The sequence below is a fragment of the Gopherus evgoodei genome, chromosome 4 (assembly GCF_007399415.2).
Source record: "Gopherus evgoodei ecotype Sinaloan lineage chromosome 4, rGopEvg1_v1.p, whole genome shotgun sequence".
Classification (NCBI taxonomy): domain Eukaryota; kingdom Metazoa; phylum Chordata; order Testudines; family Testudinidae; genus Gopherus; species Gopherus evgoodei.
The window spans coordinates 49,542,880-49,570,568 of record NC_044325.1 but is presented as its reverse complement, the minus strand read 5'-3'; the positions used below and the strand labels follow the sequence as shown (position 1 = coordinate 49,570,568).

Here is a 27,689-nt window from a genome sequence, read left to right as displayed (position 1 = left end):
CCTAATTGATGTTAATTGAAACTGAAGAAATTTGGAAAACTTTTGCTCAGCTGAGCAATAATAATTGTTAACAGATTAGGACTACAAAAATGGAAATTCAAATAGAGCCCAACAATTGAAGACTGGCGCATATACATTATAAGCTTGGCCACCCTCCAAAGAATTGTATATCATCACAGAAATATGCAAAGAAAAATCCTAAGAATACGGGATACTTTTCTGGAAGTATCTAAATGATCCTATTAAATACATTCTCCCCCTCCCGCCCCCAACCGAACCCTCCTCTCTACCCACTTCCTTACCTCCCCATCTTTATCCCCCTCCTCTGATTTTTGCTTCTGCTCTTTATCTTTTTTGAACTAGCTGGATTTGTAAAAACAAAACTTGTTTCTGCCTAAAATTCTGTAGAAATAATGGATTTGTAACTAGTCATATGTAGCATTAAATGTTTCAGGTATACCTAGGGTGAGGTAGCAAAGGGTTAATCTATTATGAGACGTTTAAGCATCGTTTGTTATGTTGGTTTTTCTCTATAGATATTTTAAAGTTAATAAAAAAAATAAAATGTTTCGGCCTGTTAACGCCTTGGCTAGGCGCCAGACCGCCTACAGCGGAACCTCCCAACTCCACCTTAAAGCGGACAGGCACAGCTAGCCTGACCCGGAAACGGAAGTGAACCTGGGAGGTCGGGGACCGAGTGGAAAGGTGACGTTTCCCAGGCTGAGTGGCGCGCTGGTGCTCGCTGTGTTGTGAGTCGCAGCGGCAAGGGGCAGACGGGGTGAGAGGGCAGAGCGTGGCCCCCGGGGGCCCGGCCTGCACCGCGGCCCCTCTGGGCCCACCGCCTCCCGCGGGACCGCTCTGCGCGTGTGCCGCCTGGTGAGTCTCGTGGGCGGCCGGGCGGGGGGGGGTCCCAGGGACGGGCCCGTTCTCCTCTGCTTTCCTCCACTGCCCCGAGCGCAGCGTCCCTCTGAGGCACCTCTCACCGCGCGCCCAGCGGCAGGGCCCTGCCGGTGAGTTCCCGTCTGGCCCGCGGTCACTGGCCGGGCCCGCACTCTCCAGCCGCGGGGGAAGTCTCAAGCGGTTCGCTGTCTCCGAGACTGAGGCGGGGTGTCGCCGCCGGGCACCGGGGGAGGGGCGCTGGCAGCCTGGGCAGAGTCGAAACAGGACAGACCTTTCCAGGCACCAGCCTGCCCCTGATTCCGGCCAGCCCCACGGCTCTAGAGCCGCACTCTCCTTCTTAAACTGTCCGGCCTCTGCTGTAAAGATCTAGACAGATTGGGGCGGGTGGTGTCTGGTCTCTGTTTCTAGCAGTCTGGACCCTCACTTGTTGTAACGGCAGGTATGAAGCTTGAGTATCAAGTTTCTTTTTTGAGTTGCTGGTATTCCAGACTAAATGTGGCTTTGTTGTATTATATGAAATAATTTCTAGTTGGCTACCGATTTGTTCATAAGTAGTCATGTAAGGTTTTATGTTTGCCTTTCTGCATTTTAAAATATTGACACATTTTCTTTCAACAATAACAAATATTTCTCATTAACCATACAACTTCAAATTACATTCTGTAATTCTACAGAAAAAAAACAGCAGAGAAGACTCCATAAATATCACCTGAAATAGATAAACATATCCTGTCTCAAAGTAGATCATTTATATTCCATAGGCTGGAAAACAATATTTTAATGCTTGGGATAAATTTAATCAGGCATTGGGCACTAGTAAATAGGACATTTGGATGTTTACATATCAGTGTTTTTAGGAGTGCTTTCTTAATCTCGGTACAACAATCAAGCATAACAACCCTATTTCCTGATCTGACTATGCTCGCTGACCCAAGAGTAGAAATTATTTGGGGCTTTCAAGCGTGCAGGGTGGTTCTCATCTGATGGTTTATGCCACTGGATTTGAAACTACTTTGTTTTGAAAGAGCCTGCATTTGTTATGCCTTGCAATGTGACTGGAAGATCATCTGGTCATTTAAACTTTAAGGGTGCTACGGAAGAGAGTTCTACTGTTGGCAATTATAACAATTTACATTTAATGTGGTATGTTTTCAGCGAGAACTACAAATTAAATGTTGAGGTGTGGTGTTCTGTGTGTGTGTTTTGGGGTTGTTGTTTTTTGTTTTTTTTACAGAATGTAAAACAAAAATGTTCTAATTATTTTTAAAATTACAGCCAACCCCCCTCCCCCCAGAGAAACAAAGTGGGTGAGGTAATATCTTTTACTGGAACAATGTCTGTCGGTGAAAGAGAGAAGCCTTCAAGCTACCCAGAGCTCTTCAGGTCTGAGAAAAGTAGTTGGGGTTTGTCTACCGTTAAAGCTGCTCTAGCGCTTCAGTGTAGACATTACCTACCCCAACAGAAGAGATTCTCCCAGCATAGCTAGTGCCTTTCGGGGAAGTGGATTACCTAGGTCAATCCCTTGACCTAGTCCTGTCTATGCAGGGTCGTAGGTTGGCTTAACCACTCTGCTCAGGAGTGTGAATTTTTCGGCAGTCGTTCATGCATATTCTAAGAGACTATTTGAGGTTAAGTGGCCTGTTAACACCCATGTAGTCATAGGAAAATAAAGGTAGGGTAGTGGGTACAGATTGTTGTAATAAGCCATAAATTCAGTGTCTTTATTAAGACTATGAATTCATAACTAGCAAAGTTATGAATTTAAGCTCCCAGGCTCATTTTTTAAAGGTGTTGCATGCAGATTTCCTTTGAAGGACTGAGAGGTCAGGTATGAAGTGATGGTTTTGTGAAAAGTGTTTGCCCATGGGTGATTTTGTCTTATTATTTTTCTCCAGGAGTTCATTCTCCCCCTTCTTTGCCTGTGACTGCCAAGGTGTTAAGAAGCCACTTCACCGTAAATTTTCCCTGATAATGTGTTAACTATGTATGCCGAATAGTCTGTTCCACCTTGTGTTTAGCTGTGACACTAGCTTTCTTAGACCTGAAGAGGAGCTCTGCATAGCTTGTCTCTTTCACCAACAGAAGTTGACCCATCAGAGGATATTACCTCACCCATCTTGTCTCTCAGATCCGTCTATGCTACAGACCTGTATCGGTATAACTACATTGCTCAGAGGTGTAAAAAGAAAAATCCATACCCCTGAGCAACGTAGTTATACTGACCTAGCCCTCTGTGTAGACAGTGCAATCTCGATGAGAGAGCTTCCCCCATTGACATGTCTACAGTAGCACTCTTGTCAGTAAAACTTTTGTCAGTCAGAGGTGCCAACCCCCCGACTGACATAATTTCACCAATAGAAGCACTGATGTGGATCGCTATGTCTGCTAGAGATGCTCTCCCACCAACATGGCTACTGCCATTTTCTTGGGGATGATTTAATTATGCTGATGGGAGAGCTCTCTTCTTTCGGCATAGAACGGCTACACGGGAGACCTTACAACGGTGCAGCTGCAGCAGTATAAGCTGTGCCACTGTAGTGTAGACATAGTCATAGCTGTCACCTCTCAAAGTGAATTAACTATGCTGATGGGAGAGCTGTTTCCCATCAGCATAGAGTATCTTTATTAAAATGCTACAGCAGTGCAGCTGCGTCAGTGCGGCGTTTAAGTGTATACTTACTCTTTAATATACTTGGACCAACACGGCTACAACAGAAAACGCTGTTTAAATAAACACTCTCCTGCAATGTTTGTGACATTAAAGGGACTTAACAAAAGTAAACCTCACTTCACTGATTTTTGTAGTACAAGCAGTGAGAAATGCAAAAAGGAAACATGGTGAAAAGAGATCTGTATTTAACATTTTTTTCCATTCTTAATAATCCAACATGTAGGCAAATAAATGTTTGCTTACAGTATTACTTGAGTCCCTTGATTTTAGTGTTCATGTGCCTAAGTTTAAACTGTATAAACTTTTACAAACGTTTAAAAAAAAAAAATCCCCGTGAAGTTTTCCGGTATAAAAGAATGAGTTGAGTAGTATTTTTCTTTTTTACTAATACCAAGACTTGTATTCAAAGAATTTCACAAAAATAAATATTTGGATTCTCTACCACATAAGATACTTCCCTTTGAAGAATAGGTGTCTCTATGATGATGAAGAAGGGATAAAGCAAGCTTATTAAAGTAGTCTTTCCCCATCTCATCTTTGTTAGTTGTATCCAAATTTCTGTGAAATATTCATGGTTTCTTTGAGCCTCAGATTCCTGTAGCATCATTAGACTTCAGCAGTTCCCAGCCCTTCTGTTGAAACATGCTCCCTATGTTAATGGCTGGTACCTTGTGGGAGAATGGCAGTTGGAACTAAAAATGCTGAAGCTGAAATGTAGAGTCCTTTGGCCTCCCCATCCCCAATTACTTATCTGTAGACTCACTGTAATGGTGTTACAAGCTGAGCCACTTGATTTCTTTAGTTTTTGTTTCAAATTTCTGTGGCAAAAATAACTCTTTGTCAGGAAACAATATGTAACATCTGCACTTGCAGATATGCAGAATTCTGAAAGCTTATTTTAAATTCTATAAATATTTACTTAGGTGCTCTGTGGTCATGAGTAGTCCCTATCAAACTTGACATAAAATAAAGCACTTGTGTAAATGTCTGTGGGATTGGGGCTTTGATTGCTCATAACAGTAAGCTATTAAAATGTTACTTTAAAAAGTAGATCTTCTTTTCTATTGAAGCTGTGGATTTCACAGAAGTTGGACAAGGAAAATCAATCAAGTCTAGTCAAATTTGAGTTTTACCTCTACCTTGCAGAATCAGAATCAGAAGGTGTATTGAAAGGTAAGGGTTTACTGGTCATAACTGTGCTTTCTTATCTTTATGTAACATCATTCAACTTTCACATGACTTCTGTCACAATATTTTTCCTACCTAGAGATTTCTTCTTGACAGGTTGTCAGATATATATTGTAAGTAAGGCAAGATTTACCATCTAATACTGGTGTTTTCCTAGTGTAATTTGGCTCACTGAGGGAGATCTAGATTTGAACATGGATCTCTTACTTGGTATATTTCTCTGGAACAATTTTTCAGTTCAAAGTTTGAGTTTGTTCATATCCTCTTCTTCCTTGCCATAACTCAGATCTGGTTGTGACATCACAGCTAGTTGCTTGGAAATGCTCTAAAAAGAATTCTAGGACTTGAGATGAGAAATGAGCAACAGTAACAAACTCCAAAATAACCTGTTTTTCAAAAAGTGTCCTCAGGAAATGAGAAATTCAGATTGGTATACAGCAGCAAAACTCTATAAATAGTCTTAGAACAAAGCTGATTATGAGACAGACTCTTTCCTTTCACTCTATGTAAACATCAAGATGATATCATGGTAATGTACCTCACTTTTTTTGTATGTCTTTGATTTTTAGGTAACAGAATATTTCCTAAAATTAATGTAGCATGTTTACCTTTTCTTAATGCTTTACAGATTGTTGTGTGAGATTTCTCTGAAGCTGCCAAGATGGTGTTAGCGGACCTTGGAAGAAAAATAACCTCAGCATTGCGCTCGCTGAGTAATGCTACAATCATCAATGAAGAGGCATGTAATATTTGTGTACATTATAGCTCTGTTATCACAAAGAAGGCAAAATATTACCAGGATGGACTAGGCTGATGTTGCTTAAAAACTACTGGAATTTAGTCACCCCAAAGTCAGATGGCCAAACTAATGTGTCTGCTTGAAGATACCCCAATTATTTAATTTTAACTGAGTGTACAAGGCTTGGGCAGGGGATCATACTGTCTTTTCCTAAGAGGAAATGGGCTGGGGAAGAAGGTAAGCAGCTGAAATCAAAGGAGTAAATGAGAGGAATAAAACAAACACATAAGTTTGTGTCTGCCAGCTGGTAGATGGCACTGAGGCACATCATTAAGGGAGTATAAATCTTTTGCATCCGCTTCACTGGATATAATTAATACTGTATATACTTAATAGTGTATACATTATTAATTCTATGTTCTTAAGCTCATTTGGGTATCCTCTGTATGATTTTGGGTTACTTAGTAGTTACAGTATATGTTTAACAAAAGATAGTGAACAGGTCTCATAGACCTTAAGATCAGAAGGGACCATGGTGATCATCTAGTCTGACCTGCATATTGCCCACCCACTCTTGCAGTAGACCCCTAACCTCTCACTGAGTTACTGAATTCCTCAAATCATGATTTAAATACATCAAGTTACAGAGAATTCTCCGTCACTAGTTTTAAACCTGCTTGTGACCCATGCTGCAGAGGAAGCCATAAAACCCCTGGGTCTCTGCCAATCAGGCCTGGGGGAAAATTCCTTCCTGATACCAAGTATGGTGATCAATTAGATTCTGAGCTGTGGGCAATAGACAAATGCTTGGGAAAGAATTCTCTGTAGTAACTCAGTCTTACCCATCTAGTGTCCTGTCTCCAGCTGTTGGGGGATTTTTGCTACTGGCTGTCACTGATGGGCCACATGCCATCATAGGCAGTCCCATTATACCATCCTCTCCATAAACTTAACAAGTTCAGTCTTGAAGCCAGTTTGGTTCCCCCCCTGTCCACTCACCTGCTTCCCTGGGAGGCTGTTCTAGAACTTCACTTTTCTGATGGTTAGAAACCTTTGCCTAATTTCAAGCCTAAACTTGTTGATGGTCAGTTTATATCCATTTGTTTTGTGTCCGCATTGGCACTTAACTTAAATAATTCATTTCCCTCCCTGGTATTTATTCCTACAATGTATTTATAGAGAGCAATCATATCTACCCTCAGCCACCTTTTGCTGAGGCTAAACAAGTCAAGCTCTTTGAGTCTCCTTTCATATGGTAGATTTTCCATTCCCCGCCCCCCCAAATAAAATAAAAAAAAACCTCCAAGGGCTAAAGTGCCGGGGGAGGCAACTTCAGAGAGCGCAAGTGCCAACCACCAAATTTGCCGGCCTAGGCCTTGGCGGCCTAGGCAATAATATGCCACTGGGTATAATGGTACTAACATTTTCCTGTCTCTGCTGGAAATACCTCACCTGATGCATCCTAGCACTATGACTGCATTAGCCTTTTCCAATGTAAATTTTTGGAATAATTGATTAAGCATGCATCCATTACATATTGAAAGAGTTTAAACTTCTTTCCACTCAATAAAAATCCAATAGTTTTTAAGTATAAGTGCAGGTTATTTTAGCAAAAAAAAAGTTAAACAATTATTTCTTTAAAGTGACTTGAGTTACAGAGCTTATGAAACTAGTAACATTGGCTATAGGCAGCCATAATGTAGCCAGGAGCTGTGTAAACTTTACATTGGCAGAAACTCTGGATCTTATTTCTGACTGCGTGGTACCTGACTGCATGGTACCTGTTTCATTTCACTTTTAAGTTTGAGCATTTTGTTAGATGCCCAAAAAAACCATAAGCCCATAGTTGAGAGAGAGAAGGTGACACTTTTTTTAAAAAAAACAATCCTGGCTTAGAGGGAAAGTGAAAGTTATATAAAACAAATGGAAATAAGCGGAAGTTGATAGCAATGAATATGAATTAGAAGCTGGGAATAGCAGAAAACTGACATGGGAAGCAAAAAGGACAGAGACAGCTATTTATGGCCAGCAGAATTAAGGACAATAAGGAGTTCTAACGATGATATTGGTTCATTACTAGATGAAAATGGTAGAATTGTCAATGCAGAAGTGGCAGAAATGTTCAATAAATAGTTCTGTTCTGAATTTGAAAAGAAGCAAGATGATGTATTCATATGTTATGAAATACTTGTCATTCAATCAGTAACTAAAGATGATGTTAAACAGTAGCTAATGAAGAAATGATTAAAAAAAATCAGCAGGTTTGGATAATTTGTAGGAGAATTAAACTGTTCAAAGAGCTCTCTGGACCATTAATTTTTTTCCCCTCCCCCAATGAGTCTTGGAAAACTGGGGAAGTTCCAAAGGACTGGAAACAAGCCAATGTTGTGTCAATACTTAAAAAGGGTAAATGGGATGACCGTGGTAATTATCGGCTTCTCAGCTTGACAGCAATCCTGTAGGTGTTATTGTTTGTTTTTTTTTTAAATGGCTGATACAGGACTCAATTGATAAAGAATTAAAGTAGGGTAACTAATGCCAATCCACGCAACATGGTTTTATGGAAAATAGATCTTGTCAAACTAAATATCTTTTGATGATAATAGCATTTGAAGTAATATGATTAATTTCTGTAGGTATTTGATTTGGTACTTCTTTGATTAAGAAACTAGAATGGTACATAATCAATATGGCACACATTACGTGGATTAAAACCTGGCTAACAGGACTCAAAATGTAATTGTAAACAGGGAGTGGCTATTGAGCAGGTGTGTTTGTAGTGGTGTTCCCCACTGATCATTTCTTAGTGCTATGCTATTTAACGTTTTTATCAATGATCTGGGGGGAAAAAAATCAGTGACAAAATTTGTAGATGACCCAAAAATTGGAGGAGTGGTAAATAATGAGGAGGACAGGTCTCTCATACAGAGAAATCTATATCTTGGTATGCTGGGCACAAGCAACAATACGTGTTTCAGTATGGCCAAATGTAAGGTCATACGTTAAGGAACAAAGAATCTAGGCCATAGAAACAGGATGGGGAAAACTCCAGAACTGGACACAATATTCCAGGGACTAGAAACAGTGACTCTGAAAAAGACTTTGTTACGGTCGATAAACAGCTGAACATGTGACCTCTGTGCAAAGCTGCAACCAACAGAGCTAATGTGATCCTTACATGTATAAAGAGGAGAGGATCAGGTTGGAGTAGAGGTTTCATTACCTCTGTAGTTGGCATTGGTACAACTGCTACTGTGAATATTGAATATCCGGTTCTGGTGTCTGCACTTAAGGATGTTGATAAATTGGAGAGGGTTCAGAGAAGAGCCATGAGAATGATTCAAAACATGCCTTAGTGACTGAGCTGCTTGAGTCTATCTAGCTTAACAAAGAGAAGGTTAAGGAGTGACTTGATCACAACCCATAAATATCTGCATGGGGAATAGAATTTTGGTGATAGAAGGCTCTTCAATCTAGCAGGTTTCTGTCTAGTTGCAACAAGATCTAGTGGCTGGAATTTGAAGCTAGATAAATTCAGACTGGAAATAAGGCCTAACTAACCATTGGAGCAGTTTACCAAAGGTATGATGGATTTACATCACTGTAAATCAAAAGATTTGGATGTTTTTCTAAAATAGGGTCTGATTCAACCACAGCTATTAGACTTGAAGCAGGAATTAATCCAGATAATTCTATGGCTGGTGTTTTGCAGGAAATCCAGTTAGATAATCACAATGATCCCTTCTGGCCTTTATCTATGGGCAGTTTGCCAATTATGCTAAATTTTATCATGTATTTTTAATAACAAGCTATCAGATTTGATTGAGACAATAAACTTTTCATCTTACCCCAAGCTTGTATCTATGTCTGAAGATGTATAATACCTCAGACAAAATTCTCAAACCTGCGTGCCCAAGTTAAGCAGTTAAATAAGTAACCCGTTTTTTTCAGAGGGGTGAGCATTCGTATCTCCTGTTTTCTCCAGTGAGAACTACAAGAGTTCAGTGTTTCAGAAAATCAGGCCCCTGAGAAAGCTGTGTAGAGTGTGTATTAGTGATAAAATTCTTAAATGCACCCAACTCTTAAAATTTAACCTTCAATTCTGAACTCTAGCCACCCTGGTTTGAAAACACTGGGCTTAGTGTGTGAATCATGATGTACTTTCTCAATGAAATCTGCTTATTTTGCTTCTAGGGAATACTTTTATTTATGGATGTTACTGTGTTCCGATGTTTGTTCTTGTTCACTTTTATCTGTGACTGGATACAAACTGTTCTTGTCAATCTCATTTCCTCTGCAATTTGTCATAACTATTTTGTGCACATTTATAATGACTTTTTACAGTACAATTCTTTCAATTGACTTGAGTTGACCTTACATGTGGCTGAATTATCTCTTATGAAATTATGGTAATTTCACTGGTGAGGGGGAAGGAACACATTCTTTTAATATAGTAGAGTAAAAGTTTTGTGATATATAAACTGATCAACTGAGCTTTCCGTAGCCGAACATTTTTTTTCATAGAACTACAGTAGAACCTCTATTACGAACACCTCAGGAATGGTAGTTGTTCAAAACTCTGAACAAAACATTATGTTTGTTCTTTGAAAAGTTTACAACTGAACATTAACTTCATAGTAAAGTTTCAAAGCTTTATTGAGAAGAAAAATGCTGCTTTTAATCATCTTAATTTAAATGAAACCAGCACAAAGTTTCCTTACTTGAAAAAAAAAATTAATCAAACTTTCCCTTTATTTTTTTAATAGTTTGTTTAACACAGCACTGTACCGTATTTGCGTGGTGGGTATTTTTTTTGTCTCTGCTGGCGTTGCCTGATTGCATACTTCCAATACTAAGTGAGGTGTAAGGTTGACCAGTCAGTTCGTAATTCTGATGTTCATAAATCTGGGGTTCTACTCCAGTACTTCTTGTTTTATTCCTATGTTTACACAGTTGAATCAAATATTTTTAATTTATAAATCAGTGTGTGCCAGTAAGACACATGTAAAATCATCAACTTCCACTTCAAGGGCTATCATTCTGTCTATGGTTTACATCAGATTCATGGATTACTTTAAGTATTAATCATTTTGTGTTTGCTGAAGACTAAAACAGAAGTGCCATTGTTTTCATGATTCAGATATGAACAAACTTGATTTCCACACAATTGTACATTTTAAATGCCCTTTTTTTAATCCTCCCAAAGGTTTTAAATGCTATGTTAAAAGAAGTATGTACAGCGCTACTGGAAGCTGATGTTAACATTAAATTAGTGAAGCAGCTGAGAGAAAATGTCAAGTAAGTCAAATAATTAAAATAAATTAAATTGACTAGTTTTATTATGTTTGTATGGAGGTTGCAGATGAGTGAGGTGTAGAGTAACTTGCATATGATACCTTAAAGGAACACGCACATGTGATTTTCATTTAATTATTTCCCCCATTATTCCACTTCTTTCACTAGAGAAATTTAGTCTGAGTATTTAAATGTCAGTGTCAGTCCAGTTTTACCTAAGACATCTTTCCTCAAGTTAACTAGTTTATGATGCTTTTTTCTTGTTTAGAAAAGTGTGTGTGTGTGTGTGTGTGTGTGTGTATATATGTGTGTGTGTGTGTGTGTGTATGTATATGTATATGTATATATATATATATATATATATATATATATATATATATATATATATATATATATATATATATATATATATATATATATATATATATATATAAAATCTGTTTTTATATCAAATATAATATTTCATGAAGCTTCCATGAGAAGTAATGAGATCAAACTAGATATTTTAGTGTAGTGAAATTCCTTCAGAGTTTTAACTAGTTGGTCATACATCATACCTTTTAATAGTAACCATACTGATGCCTCTTAAGGTTTGCCTGTTTCATTCTGTTTGATATAAACAGGGGTCTGTTTACATGTGACAGTACTGTTAAAATATGTCTAACTTTTAGTGTACTTTACTTGACTTTATGCTCTTTAAAATATTCAAGTATACTGGAAAGCTGGTAACCTACCCTAAACATGAGGATAATGTTTCTACTGTGTGTCCCTTAATGTTTAAGAAAATATGGACAGTTCAAGACACTTAGAGAATATAGGGCATTTTTCTCTGGTCATATAAACTAGGACATACTTCTAATCCTCTTCTCAAGGTTTGCTTAAACTATACTAACATTTCCTGTCTTGTTTTTTGATTTTATTTTAACAACTTTTAAAAACTTAGATCTGCTATTGATCTTGAAGAGATGGCATCTGGTCTTAACAAAAGGAAAATGATTCAGCACGCTGTCTTTAAAGAACTTGTCAAGGTAAAACTGCATGAAATTTGCATATTTTTATTTTGGATTTTTAATCTTTTTGTGTAAATAATCATCCAGTCCAAATAACAGTTTGTGTGTGAACATACTGTACAAACATCTCAGAGTTACAACATATGAGCTGCTGTTGGTATTGGTAAACATTGTTTCTGTTTGGATACATTGCATTTACCTGTGCCAGGACATTAAATCCAAAGATGTTTAACACTTTTGTTATCTTTAATAACAATCTACATCATTTATTTTTTTGAATTGTGATTGAACAATGGGGAGAAAAAAAAGGTCTTTAGCTAGAGAGATTAGAAAAATTGTTTCTATATAAAACTTTCTGTTGAATTTTGAAAGAATGTGGGATTCGGTAACTGGAGTCCTTTCAAATTCTAGTGCTCACACAAGCTATTTCTGTCTGTAACTGGAGCTTGAAAAATTTGTCCAACGTCTACAAGGTTGAGAAATAAGCCTGTTAGCAAGTGGAAAAATGCTGTTCTGCAATGCCCCCCACCCAAGCCACACTGCAATTTAAAGGAATAAAGCAGTTGTGTATTTATTCTTTAATTGACAGTATGTTACAATGTGTCTATTTAATAAAAAATTTAAAATGTAATCAACTAAATCTCCCTTGCTTTCTTAGGGTAGGTCTACACTTCAAACTCTGCAGCTGCAGTGCTTTAACACTTCAATGAAGATGTTACTATGTCAACAGGAGGGCTTCTCACGGAGGTGGATTATGTCAACTGGAGAAGCCCTCCTGTTGACATAGCACTTTCTATACAGGGGTCAGGTTGGCATAACTGGATCGCTTATGTGTGTGGATTTTTCACACCCATGAAACAATGTAGTTATACCAGTGTATGTTTATAGTGTTGATCTGGCCTTAGACATTTTCTCCTTTCCTGGCTTCACTCCACTTCTTTCTTTTCCCCTCACTAGATCACTTTGTATTTTATTCTTGAGCTGACTTCAGTATTTCTTCCTGTTCTCTCCCCTATGTTTTCTGCTCCTTTTTTCCACTCCTCCATTTTTCTCAACTTTTTTTAACTTGTCCCATCATTCTTTCCTGCTTACTTCCCCAGTGTGTTTTTTGTTCCCATTTGCACATACTCCTTTCCTCCATCCACTTGTATGTAGGGTTTGACATTTTTACAAGACTCTTAATAGCCTAATGTTGCTAGCCAAAGACCAAGTGATAGGGAAGAGAGGGATAGAGGTATTGTTTGTGAGGAACACCTACGTCAGAAACCAACACACCCCTGCTTCTGGGGGGAAAAAAGGGTGCTATGATTTCTTCCTTATTGGTGTGGTGTCCTGTGACGCTGCTTGAGGGGCATAGGGCTGGGCCTGGGTTCCGTCTAGAAGACATCTGACAAATCTGAAGGATACAAATTCTCCCCCAGGCTGCAGGAGGGGTAAGGAGGGTTCTTTCTCTGGGTACCTTCCTCACCCAATATGCAGCAGCCAAGAGATTGTGAATCTCTAGTAATCTTACCCCTTTTTGTCTCCATTTGTGAGTTGTTGCCCTCCTTTAATAACTTCAGTGCAATGCCTGTTTGCATAGTTACTCAGCTTTTCCCAGCCAGAAGCATCAAAGTGAAATTAGCCAGATTCCTTTCAGTTTCACACCTCTCTAGAGGGCTTTGAGTAGAAGCAGTGAAAATTGATGTTTGCAGCACATTAGCAAAGCTATGAACGTCTGCAGGCTTGGGAAGATGGCAGTGTATCAGTTCGTTTTCTTCTCTTGCTTATAAGATAGGAACTGCAGCCATAAGAGCTAGAAATGTAACTTTTTTTATTAAAAAGCTTAAATTCTGCATAAATTGACTGTGGTGCTCTTCGCAAGCTTCTTACCTGCCATGGGCAGATGGCTTGTTCAAGCACTGACAGATTTCTGCTGTCATCCCTGAATAGGATGTTCCTTTTGTTTATAGGGTTATAAAGTCAAATTAGTCTTGTCTATCTTTTCTTAAATCCATAGTAGACCAATCGATCAAGGTGAATTCTGATTTCTATCAGCCATGTCAGAGAGTGTGCCGATCACAATATGGCATTCATGTTCTAGCCAGTCCTTCTGTCACCCATTGGCCAGGCTGTCAGTGACACCAGATACCTAAAAATCAGAATTAAGTTTGTTTAAATATTTTGTTTCAAATAAGCAAAATAAACCAAACAAATTAATATCTGAACTCAAGGAAATTTTGTGTGTATGTCTTTAGGGACTAGTCAAATCTACCTTGAGTTAGACCTATGAAATGTGTAATTAATAGCAATATTCAATCAGTTAGCCTTTTAACGACCAAGTTCCAACACACAGGTGGGTATGTAAGTCAAGTCATCCCTCTGGCACAGGGACTTCAGTGAAGGACAATTCCACACTTCTGAGGTTTAACTTTCTAGCATTTATTATGCTTTGTCTTATAGCTTGTAGATCCTGGAGTCAAAGCCTGGACACCAACTAAAGGAAAACAGAACATAATAATGTTTGTTGGGCTGCAGGGAAGTGGTAAAACCACAACATGTTCAAAGGTAAGTTATACTGAATCCTCTTACAACACTTAATAAAGAAAATAGTAAAAATTAAACTATCTGGAACACAATTTTCTGTTAGATGTTACTGTTGGCTTGTATACTTTTATGGTTATTAATATAGCTTGCTGAATACAGTACAACCTTATTTATATAAGATACAATCTCCGCAGGAAACTTTTTTCTATGCAATATATAATTAAAAGAAATGGTAATGAGAACATTCGTTTGATGGGATTAAAGAGAGAAGAGAAACCTTGACAAATGAAAGTTGAAGCCAGCCACCAGCTGATGAGTCTGGGAAGAAATTCCTTGCCCCCAACCCTCATCATGCAGGTTATTCAATAATTGTTCACTGAGAGATGGTGGTTGTACCTTTTCTTGAATCATTGGGATATTGGCAGCTGTTGGAGATGGGGTAGTAGACTAGATAGACCACTTGTCTGATCTGGTTAGGTAATTAATGTTCTGACAGAAAACACTTCCACTATGCAGTCACTCTAATGTTCTCTGACATTTGCTTTGCACTGTTGCAGTTTAGTGTCAGTGTTACAGTAAGGGGGAAATTGTTCCAGCTCTTATTAAAGTGTTTATGGAGTGGAGGAGATATATATTTTTCTGAAATGGTTACATGAAAAATAATTGACTACCGACCCATCTAAATGTTAATGTGGTAGAATGTGATGAATGTATATAATGAGGGCTTTCATTTCACAAAGACAAGTATTTAAAGCAATGGAACTAGCTTCAGAAGCTGTTGTGTTATCAGTTGAAAGGTTCAGGACCAAGCAACCAGTCTGCAAGATCAAAAGTTGGCAAATATCTCAGTGGTTGTTCACTTTTCCATTCTCCACATGTACTTCTACATCTTGCTTGATTGTCACTAGCTCAGGAAATTAAAATTACATGTCCCATTCCAAACCTGCCTAGTACATGATATGGCAACGCCAATCTACCATGATCTAGATGCTAATAAGTCACATGGTAGAAAAGTTTTGCTTTAAATGATGATTAAAGTCAATAATCTCTGATAATGCCTTACATTTTTATTGTTGCTAATATATGACCGAAGGTCTCTGGGCCACATTGCCTGCAACCAGGAAAAGGTGTCTTGATTCTGTCTCGTTTAGAAAATATCAGTATGGGACTTCAGTGACTTACTTAGCTTTTTTATAAATCTAACATTCTATTTTTAAGAAAAGGATTTGTCACCTCACAAATGACTAAAATGCTTGGTACTGTAATCACATTTTGTATTTCTTTTTAACAGTTAGCCTACTATTACCAGAGGAAAGGTTGGAAGACATGTTTGATATGTGCAGACACATACAGAGCAGGTATTATGAGTAACTTTAAATAGATTTGTTCCATTTTTGCACACTTCTACATTGCAGGTGGTCCACTGACAATATCTCTATTTTACAGGTGCTTTTGACCAGCTAAAACAGAATGCAACAAAAGCAAGAATTCCATTTTATGGGAGGTATGCATTCCTGGGTTTGGGAACAGTTCAACTCATTCTAATGTTATATATTTGGAAAAGATATATATATATAGTGGATCAGTGAGTTGTCAAACAGACTTTAACAAGAACAGAACTGTTATAAAAGAGTAGGCTATTGACACATTCAGGTCTTCAGGGAGACATGAATACATCCTTTTTGATCTTTAGAAATGTTAGAAATCACTTAATCTCTATCCCCAAATATAAACAGTGATAGGAGGCTCACAATAAGATGGCAATTCTGTAGAGTAAAAAAAGTGGATCACTCTTCTGAATCGTGCTTTGAATGCATTCTCAGTGCTTTTCTGTCTTTCTACTGTGTGCACACTGGTGGAAGAATATAGATTTAAACCTGCTCCAGCTCTATATTAGTAGAGCTGAGATAAGGCATAGTGAATAAATTTATGCTTTTCAGTGCAAGAGATGCCAAAGGAAAGAAGCTAATATAAAATCTTTAGATTCTGTATCATATAAACAACCAGTACACTCTAACTAAGAATCTCTATAGCTAAAAATTTGGGATGGATTTTAAGTTATTTGATTGCATACGTATGAATTAATTAAAAGTTTGCTTCCTAAAAATAGATCCTTGGGATGGGGGTGCATGGAGACTGTTATTTCACGTCACTTAGATATGTCTTTACCTTTTGAATAGTTACACAGAAATGGATCCTGTGATTATTGCCTCAGAAGGTGTTGAGAAATTTAAGAATGAAAACTTTGAGATAATCATTGTTGATACAAGTGGGCGTCACAAACAGGAAGATTCTTTGTTTGAAGAAATGTTACAAGTTGCCAATGCTATAGTGAGTAACTACTGAAAGTGTAAAAATGGTTCTTGATTTGCTTTTGTTTTTATAGTAGTTTTGAATACAACATATCGCTATCTGTACCACTATAGATGCTGTCTATTATAGAACATGTCAGGGCTTTAATTCACTTCTCGGGAGTTTCTGAAATATGGGGACAGTTCTGGACCAGAGTAACAGCAAGGATAAATGAAGTCTGAAACTTATTAGCCTTCAATTGGTGAAAGTTCAGTAAAATTACTTAACTTTAAACTGTTTTTCTGCTCATTTATATAATTAGTCATTGAATTAAAGTTAGCTTGCATATATCAAGGCTGACGTTATCACTGCAAACAATATGCTCTTTTCTTTTGTGATCTTTGCATAAGCAGATTCAAAGAAAAAGGACTATGTATTTACATCATTAGAGAAATTATAGCAAATGTACTAGGGTTTCATCTGCCGCCACTTCGCATGTCTGGTTTATGTGAGATAGGTCAGGTAATCATCGATCATGCTGATTTAACAAATGAATCTGGTGACTACACTCTCACCTGGCTTAAGGAACAATCTTTATAAAGTAACAAAACTGACAGCCTCAGCTTGGCCACCAGACTTGGGATCAAATGGAAGATATTCTTTGGCATAGAATCATAGAATATCAGGATTGGAAGGTACCTCAGGAGATCATCTAGTCCAACCCCCTGCTCAAAGCAGGGCCAATCCCCAGACAGATTTTTGCCTCAGATCCCTCAAGGATTGAACTCACAACCTTGGGTTTAGCAGGCCAATACTCAAACCACTGAGCTATCCTCTTTTATTAGTAAGCCTAATACTTAATAGGAGAGTAGGAGGAAGACAGCATGGTCAAATATTGTCTTAACATTGCTCGGCATAAACAATAATGTTTACAAATATTTTAATAATCCATATTAAGTAGAGAATTATAACTTGTGAAAAAATCCATCATTATAGCTAGTAGACAGTCTTTGGAAGTAAGTATCTGTAGTTTTCTGGCATTTTCTTTGGGGAATGAAGTGAAAAAATATTTCAAGTTGCTGTTTTTCTTGCTCATTTTTCAGTCTTGATTCACTCTTAAATACTTTCTAGATTTGTACCACTTCTTTAAAAATGTCATTGTACTTAAGAGTCTACTACAGAACATAATACATAGATAGAGTTAAGACACAGAAATAACTAGTGTTAATTTTTCCAGCAACCAGATAACATTGTTTACGTTATGGATGCCTCCATTGGTCAAGCTTGTGAAGCTCAGGCAAAGGCTTTCAAAGATAAAGTAGATGTAGCCTCTGTTATTGTGACAAAACTTGATGGCCATGCAAAAGGCGGTGGCGCTCTCAGTGCGTAAGTATTGTGCAGTAATTGGGTTTCAGTACTTTTGTAGCTGAATGTGATGTTTAAACTATCAGAAGAGTTGTTAAAGTTCTCCTGTTGTTGTTGCATGCAATTGGGTGTGCTGATTCTTAGCTCAGTGAGTAACACTGGGCTTGATGCAAACCACTTATGGCCTGATCCTGACTTCAGGGGGAGTTGTGCGTGCTTGGCAGCTTTCAGGATTGGACTGAGGCGCTTTTTATATTTTTGATATTACACATCTTTCTGTAAGCGTCAACTTGTTCTCTCAGGATAGTATCACTAGTCTCTCTGTACATGTGAGAGAGGTGTTTGTCTTAATACCCCTAAAAAAAATTAGTAGATAAATGCCTTAGAGACATGGTTCAGGTGAAAAGATTGCTTCCTATAAAGAGTCTAAGATGACATACCAAAAAAAGATAAAATTGAAACTTCAGATGTTGAGGAGATGCTGGATGAGACTCATATCAGTGGAATGCAGGTTAAATCTCTGATTGATAAAAGTCCAGAAAATGGTCAAAGGAACCCACTTATAAATTCCTCAGTTACATTTTCTTTGATTCCATGCTTCTGTCGAAAGCCATGCAGCACAGCATCCTGAAACTGAAGCCAGTCCTAAAGTTACTAGAACACATCAGAAATATGATGTCTAAGTCTGTCTTTATACAGGCAGACATGTCAAACACACTTGTTATGGAAATAATGGTTAGAAATTAAGTTGGTTATAGAAACAATGGAGAATATTTGCAAAACAGTCTGGTCTGTTGGTTTTGATGCCAGCTCTTTAAGTCAGTGTCTGACTGAACTGAAAAATTAAGGCTCTTAAACACCTGTTCTGTCAGTAAAAATAAAGTTGGCAGAAAACTAAGCATACTAGTCAAAAATAGACACTGAGGGTGAGAGCTGCACCTTGCATGTCCTGGGCCATGCTAATAAGATGACCAGGTGCCCTCTTTTTCTTACCACTCCACCTCTACGGCTGCTGGGAATTCAGAGTGCAGGAATTTCTAGCAGAGCGCGGTCCCTGCTTTAGAGTTTTGCCTTTCATCTCTCTTGCTAGTAGGTGTCTGACAGCCTTGAAGCTCCCACATTCCTCTACCTTCTGAAAGGGAGAAGCTTTATCTGTCTCCCCATTTGGAAGCTGCCTAGCTGCTTTAAGATATGGAAGAAAGAGAGGTCTCCACTATGCTCCATTTTGTTGGCTGCTCCTCCATGAATAACTTCCGTACTTGCCTCTGTTGGCTTCCCAGCAGCAGGAAGAAATGGACAGGGTTAAGTTTTAGGTGCCCACAAGGTTCTGAATGTGAACAGTGAAACTGAGCATCTGAATTTCCCATTAGTGGTGCTTGTTAAAGCTATCAGCAGTGTTACAGGCACTGAGTCTGTCTGAAAAATCAGGAACACATCTATTTAATGTTTGTTCATATTTTGAAGGCTATATTTTATAATCATAAGGAATAGAAACTTTTTTTTTTAAATATCACAAGCCTAAAATGATGGCTTAAATCCCTGAGCTTATTGAGGAATGATTCCCAATTGCTACTGGCAAGTGGCTGTTTCAAATCCTGTATGCTGAATCCTTTTGCACTAGTAGTTTGAGGAGCTACTAGAATAGTGCAGGCAAGTAAAATCTGACTAGTGTCATTACATTCATTTATTTTAATATACGGGAGCAGAATTTGGGCCATATTGACATTGTTTATAGACACAATCGTATAACTTATACTTCATTGCAGAGTTGCTGCCACAAAAAGTCCTATTATTTTTATTGGTACTGGAGAGCACATAGATGACTTTGAACCATTCAAAACACAGCCTTTCATCAGCAAACTCCTTGGTATGTACTATTTATAACTACAGACTACACAAGTGTTCTAAAAAATGTCACTGTCACAAAAAAAAATTTGGAGCATAATTTTTCCTCACAAATTTTGAAGGAGGCTTTCTGTTTTCCAGGCATGGGTGATATTGAAGGATTGATAGATAAAGTAAATGAATTAAAGTTGGATGATAACGAGGCACTCATAGAGAAGCTAAAACACGGTAAGCTAGTCCTCCCCCAAAACATTTATGTAACAGAGCTAACCTTTTAAGTAATCTTCACTTTGCAGAAAATTATTTAAAATAACCAACTTATTTTTCTTGTCATGTTAAACAAAGTACTTAGAGAAATATAAATTTAAAACATAGGTTAAAAAAAAAATCCAGACTTCTCGTGAACAGTTGAAATGTGAAAGCAAATGGATTGCTCCTCTGACACAGCATTATTTGCATGCTTTCCCCAGACAATTGCAACTTACTAATGTTCTTAAATGTTATGCAAAGTGGGATACAGCCCAATACTAGAAGAATATGCAGAAGTAGTATCTTTGCATCTAACATAATTTGGCTCTGTCTGTTCTCTCCATAAAGTGTAATCAGAGATGGATGGGCAGGATCAGTCTACATAAAAATGTAATTGTGTGATCATCTGCACTAACCTTCCATTTCTGTTGTACTTCAGGTCAGTTTACGTTGAGAGATATGTATGAACAATTCCAAAACATCATGAAAATGGGACCCTTCAGTCAGATCTTGGTTAGTTATCCTGAAAATTTTCTGTCCAAACTTCACTTGTTTTCAATTTTTGTAGAAAGTGCTGGGGAACTTTTGTGAATTTTAAGGAATTCTTCCCATGGAATAGCTGTCTGAAATGCTACCAGATAATTTTAATGGCTTCTGGTATACATTAATAACTTCAAAAGCAGAAATAGGAACATGTTCAAATTTGCTGAATAAAATATTTAAAATATATAGAGCTATCTATTTCTCAGGTCACTCAAACAGTAGTATCTTGTAATTTGCAAAACTGACACAATTAACTCCTTTAACTGTGTTATTTTATAGGGTATGATCCCTGGTTTTGGAACAGATTTTATGAGTAAAGGCAACGAACAGGAATCAATGGCAAGGCTAAAGAAATTGATGACTATAATGGACAGTATGAACGATCAAGGTAAAACAAGTTCCAGTAATAGAAAGTTAAGAACAGTTACACCTCTACCCCGATATAATGTGACCCAATATAACTCGAATTTGGAAATAACTCAGTAAAGCAATGCTCTGGGGGGAGAGAGGGGTGGGGCTGTGCACTCTGGCAGCTCAAAGCAAGTTCGATATAACATGGTTTCACCTATAACATGGTAAGATTTGGCGGGGGGCTCCCGAGGATGGTGTTATATTGGGGTAGAGGTGTACTTAAATAATTCATTGCTATGTTCATTATTTTATTGGAACAAGTCAGGGAAACAAGTGTTGGGGAGGGTGGAAAGAAACAGGAGAGTACTAACTTATCATGTTAGTATAAATATCCGTATATAACTGAAACAATCCAATTAAACAATTGGAAAACTCACAACAGGTTTGAGGTGCACATAACATATAGGCTTTCAAAAATAAGACTGAGTAGAGGATCCAGATACTGCTTGATCCAAAGTAAATTATTTGGAAGGAATATTTGATTAGCTAGAGGAGATTTCTAAGCATACTTTTGGAGCTGAAGTAGACACAGTCCATACACTCATTGTCAGTCATTATAGAGATAATCACTTCCTTAAAGTCATTGTCAGGGTAGAATTGCCTGCAAAGATGTCTGTGTGAGGTTGCATATTTATTGTCTAATATCTGTATAAAACCTTATCCGTTTGCAGTAAAAGGATTGTTTTCCAGCTGTCACACCCACCAGCTCACCCTGGTCTCTGGCACTCAGGTTGGCTTGTTTTCATCTTGCACATCAACATTTAGTCATAGAAGCTTTGCTGGCAGATTATGCCCTTAGTTATACCTGTGAAAAACCCAGTAATCTTCAGTGGGGTTGCACAGATGTAGTTAAGGGCATAATTTGTTATGCAGAACATCTGTTGCTAATGGTGATGCACAAGAATAAAGGAAATCCAGCTTGAGTGGCTTGTAGTTGGAAAAATGTATAGAAATCATTGAGATGTATATGGAAGTCCACTGTCACTTACAGTCACTTCTCAGGGTAGAACCACATTTTTAAAAATTAAAACAAACAATTTTCAACTACTGAGTTCTCATTAAAACCTGTATTGCATCCAGATAAAGTTCACAAAGTTAAGGTATAGATATTTTTGCATTGTTTCTAATTGCAGAACTAGATAGTACAGATGGTGCAAAGGTTTTCAGTAAACAACCAGGAAGAATCCAAAGAGTAGCAAGAGGTTCCGGTGTTTCTACCAGAGATGTTCAGGAGCTCTTGACACAGTACACAAAGTTTGCACAGATGGTGAAAAAGATGGGAGGCATCAAGGGACTTTTCAAAGGTAAGTAAAACATCCATCTACTTGGCAATCACTCAGCTGTAGGGAAGGCATTGTGATGGTGGTCATTCGTGGGAAAAGGGCAAAAGATGAGGGGGTTTAAGAATGTAGTTTGAGGTCTGAGGGAGGAAAGGGAATAAGTGTGGCTGCAGAATGAAAGTGTGCTGTAGCGCCCTCCATTATTCTGTGGACAATTGAGTTATATAATGAGCCTAGAGCTGAAATCAGTGTTTCTGATTTGTAGTTAGTTCATAAAGGCAAAGTATTAGTATTTGTTCAATGAAAGTGGACAAGATTAAGACATCTGATTTAATGAGGATTCCCTTTAGTTCCCAAATAATAAGGGAAAAAAATAAAGACTTTTTTCCTATAATTTTTTTATTGGTCAGAAACATCATTTACCCAACAGTTCTCCAGTCCTGTTTATAAGCCAACTTTTTTGCTCTACATGGTAAATTCAACCCAGCTGTGACTGCTGCATGTAGATTCAATGTAAGGGGAAATTACTTCTTAGAGGAGTGCACCTGGAATTGCCATTTTCTGCTAATCCCTGGAAAATACTTTGGATAGCTTTTATGTACATCTACAATGTGTTCACTTTCATTTTATATAAAATTATTTACTAGCTGTACTGCTGCTTATGCCAGTTAACATGCACTTGGCCAGAGAGAGAAAGCACTCATGCATTGTGAATTTAAGTGTGGAGTTCATGAACAGTTTCAGACTGTAGTAAAGATTTTCTGTTGAGGAGGAGAAAACTCTCTCCACTACAAATATACAGACTGCTGATTATTATTTTTTTTTTTCACATGCACTGCCCAAACACACACAGATCATCAACCACTTAGCAAGTGGCAGCATTACTTAAGCTAGTTTGAATCCAGCAACTAGAAGGGGCCAGCTTTTACATTATCAGTCTCTGGAGTACTGCATTTTTCTTGTCACTTTCTGTATTTAAGGAGGTGACATGTCAAAGAATGTAAATCCATCTCAAATGGCAAAACTGAACCAACAGATGGCAAAGATGATGGATCCGAGAGTTCTTCATCACATGGGTAAGTTATTATATTTTTACAGTATAAGCTAGGCAATTTGCAAGGAATTATGGGGGAGCATTTGACAGAGCATATTTCAGTGTTATGGATATGCTTTTATGTTAAGATTTTTAACGTTCTTTTAATTACAACCTGGAAACACAACTTGAGCTCATGGAGTCCTTCACAGCTATCTTTCCCTATTTCAGCCGCCTCTTGAGGTGGTTCGGCAGTGTGGGAAGGAGCAATTAGATGAGAGAGGTGATAAGTAAAATGGTTCACACAACTGCCAGAAAACTCATCTTCTATCTGATACTGCTGGGCTGAACCACAGTGGGCAGCAGCTCCCAGTCCCAACCTTACATAATTTCTTCTGAGAGCTCCAGTACTGTCTTGTCAATGAATAGCCCAGTCACAAAAGCTTGTACCAATAATTAGATAGATTAGTTCTTGTTTCCAGGCATGAAACAGGTTCCTCCTCTATCTCTCTCCTTTAAAACCCACTTTAAATCTAGCCTTCAGTTGTCCATTTCCTCTGACCATCTACTCCCACTCACATACTACTTTGATTGAATATCCCATCCAAGCTAGACAATGCCGGTTGTGTTTGTAAAGCACAGTTGAACACCTATGGTGCTGTGCGTTAGTGGTGGAGTATGAGGTTTCTTAACCAAAAAGGGTTACTACTAATTGATTTACCAGGCTACTCACCTACCCAGTTCTCACTGATATCTCTTCTCTAGGTGGCATGGCAGGATTGCAGTCAATGATGAGACAGTTTCAACAGGGTGCTGCTGGAAACATGAAAGGCATGATGGGATTCAATAATATGTAAAGAAGCCTTAATAAAAACTGACTTGGCTGAGGACATTTGCTGCGACTTCGGTAAAAGGATTTGATTTCTTCCTATTTACAGTGAGAGAAGAGTGTCGATGGGGGCGGAGGAAGTGACCTTTTTGAAACTTCTATTTGGGCTTCTCAAGAAGATTCTAAATTGATTTCTGGAAAACAGTTATATTTTTGCTTAGTTCCTTCCCATTAAAAGAAGTTCTTTAAGTTTAATAAGTAAAAATCATGATGTAAAATTTTAATATGTAGAGACTTTTTAATTGTTTGCATTAAATGGCAGCCATTATATTTGTAAACAATCCAGATATTTGGTTAATAGTAACATAAAATGTCCCAATAAATATGTTGTAAAATAAACGTAAATGGTTGTAAATGACGGATGTGCTTATTTCTTTGATTTTTAAAATTGTCACTAGAATGCACCTTTTTATTGATGTAGTGTAGGTGGCCACTGCTCACTGCTAGCAGCACTTAAATAACAGTTACGAGAGAGATGATCAGAAAAAATGTATGCCTTTTGATACAGTTGAATGTGAGGTGTTGAGTTGCCTGCAGACCAAAACCGGGGTAGGTAGGGCTGCTCATTAGTGTGCGTCTACCTCCTTTGCTGCGCATTCTCAGAGGCTGGTTTTAGGGGGAACTGCTGCTGCTTGCTGTGGACATCCTATGCAGAATCTCTCAAGATTGCTTATCTCTTCTTCTGGTGTGTGTGTGTGTGTGTGTATAGGAATCAGAGTTATTGAGGAGACATGGATTTCAGGTATCTTCAGTACACTCATGACATCTAGCTTTGTCTTAATCTCACCAGACTGCTAATTAAGCAGTGTATTTTGCTGTGAGCTTAATACACTGGTGCTCTATAATCTGCACTAAATGGAATTTAAAATCTTGATATTGACCATAAAACTAAATGGCCATGGACTGATGAATTCAGAGACCACCTTTCACCCTATACAGTAGAACCCCATTTATCTGATCCTTCATTATGCGGCTCTATGTATTAACCAAACAACCTGGGCACACAGGTCCAGAAGCGGGTGGTCTCACCTGTGGCTGCTAGATGGTGCTGCAACCTTGCATTTTCGCATTCTCCAGGTTATCTGAACTTTTGGTTATCCGATCTGGTTCCCATCCCAATTAGATTGGATAAATGATGTTCTGAGTGAGCAGGGGTGCTTGAGCTAGAATTCCCTTTGTATAAAAGAGAAGGAATTAGGTGGCAATTATGTGAGGATCTTTGATTTTGGAACTTAATCCCCAGCCCTGGTCTGAAACAGGCAGAATCTACTGATCTTTGGGCATGCTTCAAAGTTCTGGAGTCATGGAAGAATTATTGCGGGGGTGGAGGAGAGGTGCAAGGACAGATTATTCAATAGCTATTTTCTGTCTATCAATTGTTCACTGGGGAGGGGGTGTTTGTATTTATTTCAGTGGAATATATGGGCCCAAAAAGTCAAAGGTGTTAATGTTACTGCCCAATATTAAATAGTGTTAAACAAGATTTGGTATACTGAAACATCAGCCTGTTTAGTACCATTGCAAATACCTTATTTAAAAAATCTGTTAACTTTCATTAAAGATTCTGATTTACAGGCCAATGAGGATTTGTTTACGTTGTACAACTGTATTGTCTTGTTTCCTGAGGAAACAAGTGTCATTTCTCCAAAGTGTGAAATCTGTAGTAAAACGTACCTTAACCTGTTTTTGTTTTCCGCTTATTATGCTGTTTACACTGCAGTTAAGTCAGTTGAAAACCACGTTGTGCTGAAACCAGGTCTCTGATATGGCTGTATCTATAATATAGACAGGGCCTTGCAGTGAAAAGACAAAATGTTGACATTGTGCTGCACAAGAGATTAATCAAGACTTCCTGCCAAGATTTGTAGGAAAGAATAGTATGTGATGAAGCTGTCAATCTTATCAGCATGTGGGGAGGTGTTAGCTATACAGCAACAATATTCATCTTTGTATGGTTTTGTCTTTGTCTAAAGTGTGACAGGCTGTTACATCCTGCTTTGAATGCTTGCTGCTTGTAATAATCGTGGCTTTACACACTCCATCCCTCTTCCAGTGTAGTCTGAGGTATGCAGCTTAAACAGAATAGTAGCAATCACCTAAATACTGTGCAAGTGTAACTTGGAATACATACAAACATAATTCCACTTCTCAATCAGTTTTCCACATCTTGTCGAGTATGTATTGTAGGAGGCAATACCAAAATTAGTTACAGCATGAGAGAAACAAATTCATAGTGGCTTTATATCATTTTGTTCTTGCACTTGAGACCATCTACAGCCCTTCTCGCCCTTTCCCATTGTAAGTGGTTTTTGTACTCCCATGTAACATTTGGCATTTCTGCATCTGAACCCAGTAATGCTTGTCCTTCTACAAACTTAAGCTTTTTAGGAGATGGTCATATCTTCATCTTCTATTGCTCCCGTGGGTAGTAGGATCCTTTTAGTGTGAAGAGGTTTCTCTTACTATCTCTCAGATCCTGGTCCTTTCCTGACATCTGTCCTGTCAGGTTGGTTTCTGAGCTGGCTACCTTTCTGTTTTATAGCACCCACCTTCTTTATCTCTGAGTACAACATGGAAGTAGGGCCCTATGTTGTATGTGGATCCCCTAAAGTGGTTGTGACTGTAATTTGGAAAGTCCCTTTATACAAAAAGAACAAAACCCTTTTATTTTCTTTTTTTTCCTCTCTCAACAAAACCCACACAAAAACAGGACCCAGATGAACTTTTTTGAATAAGTTAATATCAATTCTTTTTAAAGTTAGGGTGATATATCATAGCAAAGATTTGTTTGGGGACTTGTCAGCCAATTGTCTCTTGAGACTAGTAAAGATACTTTGGGCTTGTCTACATCAGAAAGTTGCAGCGCTGGTGAGGGAGTTACAGTGCTGCAACTTAGGAGGTGTACACATCTGCAGGGCACCACCAGCGCTGCAACTCCCTGTTTGCAGCGCTGGCCGTACTCCCGTTTTGTCTCGGGTGTAGAGGATCCAGCGCTGGTGATCCAGCGCTGGTAATCAAGTATAGACACTTACCAGCGCTTTTCTTGACCTCCGTGGAATAAGCAGGTATCCCAGCATACCTGAGGAAGCCTCTGGTAATCAAGCTGGTCTCCTTCCCCGGCTTGCTCTCGCGTTCCCCGAACCCCGAGCAAGCAGGTCTCCTTCCCTGCGGTTTGCAGGGGGGTTCGGGGAACGCGAGAGCAAACCGCGGCGAAGCTGGTCTCCTTTCCCGGTTTGCTCTCTCGTTCCCCGAACCCCCAAGCAAGCAGGTCTCCTTCCCTGCGGTTTGCAGGGGGGTTCGGGGAACGCGAGAGCAAACAGCAGCGAAGCTGGTCTCCTTTCCCGGTTTGCTCTCGCGTTCCCCGAACCCCCCTTGAAGCCGCCCAACAGCGCTGCAGTGTGGCCACATCTAACACCACTTGCAGCGCTGGTTGCTGTAAGTGTGGCCACTCTG

The 27,689-nt window shown here is 38.5% G+C and overlaps 1 protein-coding gene across 4 annotated transcripts; it reads left to right on the top strand.

Annotated features, from left to right (window-relative positions):
• Nucleotides 1-689: 689 nt before the first annotated feature.
• On the top strand, nt 690-24,594 carry SRP54 (signal recognition particle 54). 4 transcript variants are annotated; one of them, XM_030559284.1, is made up of 17 exons: nt 690-876; nt 4,642-4,744; nt 5,388-5,498; nt 10,705-10,796; nt 11,737-11,821; nt 14,246-14,350; nt 15,621-15,687; nt 15,776-15,833; nt 16,510-16,660; nt 17,859-18,007; nt 19,753-19,853; nt 19,973-20,059; nt 20,520-20,593; nt 20,903-21,011; nt 22,168-22,338; nt 23,295-23,390; nt 24,113-24,594. In XM_030559284.1, the coding sequence occupies exons 3-17, from the start codon at nt 5,421-5,423 to the stop codon at nt 24,202-24,204; spliced, it is 1,515 nt and encodes a 504-aa protein (XP_030415144.1). In that variant the 5' UTR covers nt 690-876; nt 4,642-4,744; nt 5,388-5,420; the 3' UTR covers nt 24,205-24,594. The 4 variants fall into 4 exon arrangements, with proteins under 4 accessions (XP_030415144.1, XP_030415147.1, XP_030415146.1 ...); XM_030559287.1 differs by lacking the exon at nt 4,642-4,744 and adding an exon at nt 2,796-2,854; XM_030559286.1 differs by lacking the exon at nt 690-876 and adding an exon at nt 916-1,010.
• Nucleotides 24,595-27,689: the final 3,095 nt, after the last annotated feature.